The following is a 5126-nucleotide window of genomic DNA, read 5'->3' as shown; positions in this document are numbered from 1 at the left end:
TAAAGCGCACGCACGCATGCGTTAATAGATAGATTTACAAGATCACGGACGGATGTGCACGCATGATCATGAACTGTATGCAGTAACAATAATGGAACACTTTACACCCAGGTCTTATTCTGAACCCGAACCAACATCTCTCTGCGTGCATGTTGGTTCCTTGAGGCCTCTTTCTTCTGAACCTTGATTGATTGGTGGTAACATGTTGTTGGCTTGGGATTAGTTGACGTGCGAGCGATGCCACCCGTGCACGGTGTTGTTGGCGGTGGTGGCACCTTTGCCCCTGGGGATCTTCCGGAGCACGCCGGAGTCCATCTTGGCGAAGTGCGTCCGGACGTCGCGCGCCCCCGTGGCCACCAGGTGGTCAACCTCGTGCTCGTACCGCTCGTACAGCGCCGGCACCGTCATCGTGCACACCACAACTGTTACAACCGGAAACACAAAGATGGTAGTATCATCGTCAAGCCAGTTCAGTCCATCCGTTGCGTTCTCAAGATGATGCAGTTTGAGTTTCGGCTGCTGAACATGTTGGTTGGTGTTTGCTTACCGAGGTAGAGCAGGGTGAGGGAGCTGAAGCAGGTGGCGACGACCGACGCGATGTAGAGGGACACCACCGTCTGCAGCAGTTAACATGTGTATGGCTTTATCAGACTTCAGTGTGGATATATATGAATCATGTATGTTGCAATGCTGGTGATTGTTGTGAGTTGGGTGGGTTGGTCACCATGATGAACTTCTTGACGTCCTCGCCGCAGGCGATGGCGTACAGCCGGTGCACGAACCAGGTGAGCCGCCGGTGCAGGCCGAGGATCACCTGCTTCGCCGTCCTCTCCGACAGGATCGTCTCCGGGATCCTTGGGACCGGCCTGCATGAAGCTCACAATGGCTTAATTTGACGTTTATAACTTATACGCGGGGCTCGAAAGGTGGCCGGGGTAGAGTATTGCACTGGAACTCAGATTCTGAAACAAAACTTTAGCAAGGCTGTGAAGAAACGGGGTTTGGTTTGGTGCAGCAGTACAGGTTCATGAAAGCGGATGCGTTGGTCCAGATGAAGAAGGTGAGCATGGCGATCATGGCGGCGTAGCACGCCAGCGTCAGGAAGTGGTACTCCGCCACCTCGAACAGCGCCCACGCCGCCGTCGCCGCGCCGAGGATCGATGCCGACGCCCTCGGCCTCCTCCACAGGATGATGTCCGCCGCTGCAACGCAATGCACGCATCGGTTCATTCAGAAGTCAGAAGGCTTCGTAGCTCTGGAAGAACGTGGTTTGATGGTTACCTTCGCGTCCACCCAGGGCGGCATGGACGGGCCTTTCCCGGCCGAACAGCCTCGGCGCCCGGTGCCCCTGCAGATGTGATCCTCCTCCCATTGCCATTCTGGTGTTGGTGTGAGGACTTCGGTATGCAGATTGCATGCCATTGAGGTTCTCGTTTGCTCTTATAATCTGATGAATGTGCACAGGCTTGGGAACTTTGGCAGTCTTCAAGGAGAAAGCAAGGCATAGCTTTGGCTCAGGTCTTTTGTTTGATGCTTTGGTTTTGGTGTCAAACGAACCTTGTTCAAGAAAAATACTTTGGTTCCCTGGTGCCTTTTGGAGTTGGGATCTGATCCAAACCTTGTGATTCTGGATTCTGCTGATTGATAGATAGATAGACCCGCATTCGGTTTCTTTCTGTGGAGGAGACATGCGTTTCTTGCCCTGCAAATGATGCGTCCTCCTTGGGTCGTCAAACACCCTTGGGGCCTGCTTGGAACTGGTGTAACTTTATACAGGTGTATTACATTACGGAATTGCTATTGCACATCTAGATATCAGATAATTACCCCATATCTAACTGTTAAACATATACAAACTTAAGATTCGTGAGTTTTTTAGTGTGCAGCCCGACAGGAAGGTTCCTCTGGTCAGTTTGACCTCATGCTGATGCAATAATTATATTTTTTAAAATAAAATAAATCTGATTATTTAAAATATTAATAAAATTTTAAAAAATCATATAAAATAAATTATAACTCAGATGAAAATATTTTATATATGAAAGTTGATCAGAAAAATCCAACGAATCCGATTATACTGTCTATTCATCCGTCACATGTCTCTAGCATGATGAACATGTACATTTTGGCGTTAGGATCATCTGTCCGTTAGAAGCCAATGACCCGGAAAATATCATCAGATATTTTTCCACTCCGTCTGTAACGTGTAGTACTGCGTTAGCTCATCCCCAACACTACATAGTATCATGTCATGCATCATGATGCATGTGTTTGCTTTATACTCCCTCTGTTCCTAAATATAAGACCTTGTCGAGATTTCACTATAGACTACATACGGAGCAAAATGAGTGAATCTACACTTTAAAATATGTCTATATACATCCTATGTAGTTCATAGTGCAATCTCTACAAGGTCTTATATTTAGGAACGGAGGGAGTGGGGCAGGACCTTTAGTCCCGGTTCGTTACACGGGCCGGGACTAAAGAGTTTCAGATTTTGCTTATTTTTGGGTTTTTTTTAATGAAATTATTTTTGTGTTTTAGGGTTTTAGGGTTTAGGTGTTCGGGAGATTAACGTGATGCCTCGTTTGGTGTTCGGGAATTAGTTTTCATATAATTTAAATAGAAATAATTATGCATATATATATAAGGTTAACTTATCTTACAAGCGAGCATATATATACAATTATATGGAGATCTGAATTATCGGGACTAGAGCCCGCCTATTCGATTACATGGACGAACATCATTAATGGCCCCTAGCTACACTAAATCGTCCTTTGTCATCTATAGCTTTCATCCTCAGAAAGGTCGCAAGCTCCTCTGCAACAGCAATCACGCGTTGCTCTGGTACGACCTTCGTCATCATGGCCGTGTGTTATATAAGAAGAGGAGATGAATATGAATATCAATCATGATAACAAAGAATGAGGGGTAAAAATAGAGGTGTGAATGTTCATTGCTTACGTCAAATCTGTGATCCTTGTGCTCAGAGGTAAACGTGCGAATGGTCTCGTAAACATAGTATCCGTATAGATGCGTTTTCCGTGGCTGCTGGTCGCACTTTACGAGAATAGAATATATATAATCAAAATAATAATCTAGCATGATAAATGTATTGAAAATAGAAGTATATCATACTAGTACTTACCTGAGCCGCTATAAAGGTCAGCTTCTTAGGAAAGTTACCGGGAGTCACGCACTTGAACCGCTTCCAAACCCTGCCCGACAAGGATAATGAGTTGCTAAGTTTTTCATCAATTGATATATCAGAAAATCATCGAAAGAGACCGATAGAGCGCAAGAATGATTGAAATTACCCTTGGAGCATGTCCTGCAGGCTTTGGAACTGTTCCAAGGGTCTCGATAATGGGTCGAAGGCATCAACTCTTCCCTTATCAATTTGAATGTCCAACAGAATCCAATGAAAGCTGCACATGTATATATATATATATACATATATATATATATATACATATATGTATATATATATACATATATGTATATATATATATATATGTGTGTGTGTGTGTGTGTGTGTGTGTAAGTAACTTATCAATTACACTTATAAGTGAATGGACACAACAGAGTAAAGACCCTCACCTGAAGTTGTATGGAAACCGTATGTGGTCACAGAAATTTTGATCTGTTAGAAACCTTAGAAGGTTTTCCTCCGTCTCCTTGGGATAATCAGTTAGCGTCGCTATATGTATTTTATCTGGGTCAATAAACCCAATATTTAGGATGCTCTTACTTTTACAATCCAGAATCTTCATTCTGCATAATAGAGTACAAGTTATATATAGACAATGAATTGAAATAACTAAACAAGTTATATGTAGACAACGTATTGAAAAATTACAGACAATAGCAACTCATAAGCGATTTGTCGAGGGCGTCGCCATTGTACATCTGGAAGAGTTCATCAAAGTCGATATGGATTTCTTCGGAGCGGCCGTAGTACTCCCGTGGGACACTCAGCACGATCATCGTTCTCCCATTCTTTGATTCACTTAAGTACCATTGATGCAAGTCACACATATTTGTTTGGAGATCATCTTTGCTGACCAAAGGCTCACCCATGACAAACTGTGGCTTAGGGGCTACCACAACCTTGGGTATCCTGTCGTCTTGGGAAGCCAGCAAATCTTCAACCGAGACACCACATTCAGCCGCCAACTCCTTTGCTATTTCAAAAGCTAGCCCCTGCACGGGAGGGGTAACATTCTCGGTTAACACCTTGAGGGGTGGGATCGACTGTTTGGCCTGTTGTCCAAGCTGAGGAACGTCTGATTTTTTCTTGCTTGTAGTTGAACTTGATTTGCTCCCACTTGCACTTGCACGTGATCTGCTCTTTTTCACTTCCTTCTGCAATATGCGTGTATAGTCATCAGGCTTATGGTGTAAGTCATACTGTGATGGAAGGGTTATGAAGTCTTTTGCCCATGCCATTTGCTTCTCGGTGTATTCCGGGCGGGGCTCGGGTTCCTTCTTTTTCATCTGCGCATCATGATGTTCCTTTGCTATCCTGGCTTTTCCTCGGGGGTACGATCATAAGGTCTGATAGGAAGATTAGCATGACGTACCTTTGGGAGGGGCGACCGTTTGCGCTTTGGGGGGCTCCGTGGCTTAGGAATCGTCGGCGGAGCGTTCTTGGTGGCACGCTGCCGCTTAGTATCCGGAGCGGGCGGCGGCGGAGACAGACGAACCAAGTCCGGCGGCGGTGATCGAGATGGACTCGGGTTGTGCTGGCCGACGTCATGTGGAGGGCTTGGAGGTGAGCTGCTCTTTTTCACTTCCTTCTGCAATGTGCGTGTATAGTCATCAGGCTTATGGTGTAAGTCATACTGTGATGGAAGGGTCGTGAAGTATTTTGCAAATGCTATTTGCTTCTCGGTGTATTCCGGACGGGGCTCGGGTTCCTTCTTTTTCATCTGCGCATCATGATGTTCCTTTGCTATCCTGGCGTTTTCCTCGGGGGTACGATCATAAGTTCTGATAGGAAGATTAGCATGACGTACCTTTGGGAGGGGCGACAGTTTGCGCTTTGGGGGGCTCCGTCGCTTAGGAATCGTCGGCGGAGCATTCTTGGTGGCACGCTTCCGCTTAGTATCATGTGCGGGCCG

At 45.6% G+C, this 5126-nt stretch overlaps 1 protein-coding gene across 1 annotated transcript; it reads right to left on the bottom strand.

The window, feature by feature from the left end:
- On the bottom strand, positions 1-1479 carry LOC123439280 (reticulon-like protein B9). Its single transcript, XM_045116013.1, has 5 exons — positions 1282-1479; positions 1022-1202; positions 725-866; positions 548-617; positions 1-422 (listed from the first exon to the last, which is right to left on the bottom strand). Exons 1-5 carry the CDS (start codon positions 1415-1417, stop codon positions 220-222), a joined length of 732 nt encoding a protein of 243 aa, XP_044971948.1. The 5' UTR covers positions 1418-1479; the 3' UTR covers positions 1-219.
- Positions 1480-5126: the final 3647 nt, after the last annotated feature.

The sequence above is a fragment of the Hordeum vulgare genome, chromosome 3H, assembly GCF_904849725.1.
Source record: "Hordeum vulgare subsp. vulgare chromosome 3H, MorexV3_pseudomolecules_assembly, whole genome shotgun sequence".
Lineage (NCBI taxonomy): Eukaryota > Viridiplantae > Streptophyta > Magnoliopsida > Poales > Poaceae > Hordeum > Hordeum vulgare.
This window is presented reverse-complemented; position numbering and strand designations above follow the sequence as displayed.

What these genes read in the sequence shown, in the direction of transcription:
- LOC123439280 (XM_045116013.1), bottom strand. Translation starts at nt 1,417, where the DNA reads ATGCAATCTGCATACCGAAGTCCTCACACCAACACCAGAATGGCAATG. An exon ending in GCATCCGCTTTCATGAACCT is followed by an intron (nt 867 to 1,021) that starts GTACTGCTGCAC and finishes AGCTTCATGCAG; the next exon opens with GCCGGTCCCAAGGATCCCGG. An exon ending in CCTCACCCTGCTCTACCTCG is followed by an intron (nt 423 to 547) that starts GTAAGCAAACAC and finishes CGGTTGTAACAG; the next exon opens with TTGTGGTGTGCACGATGACG.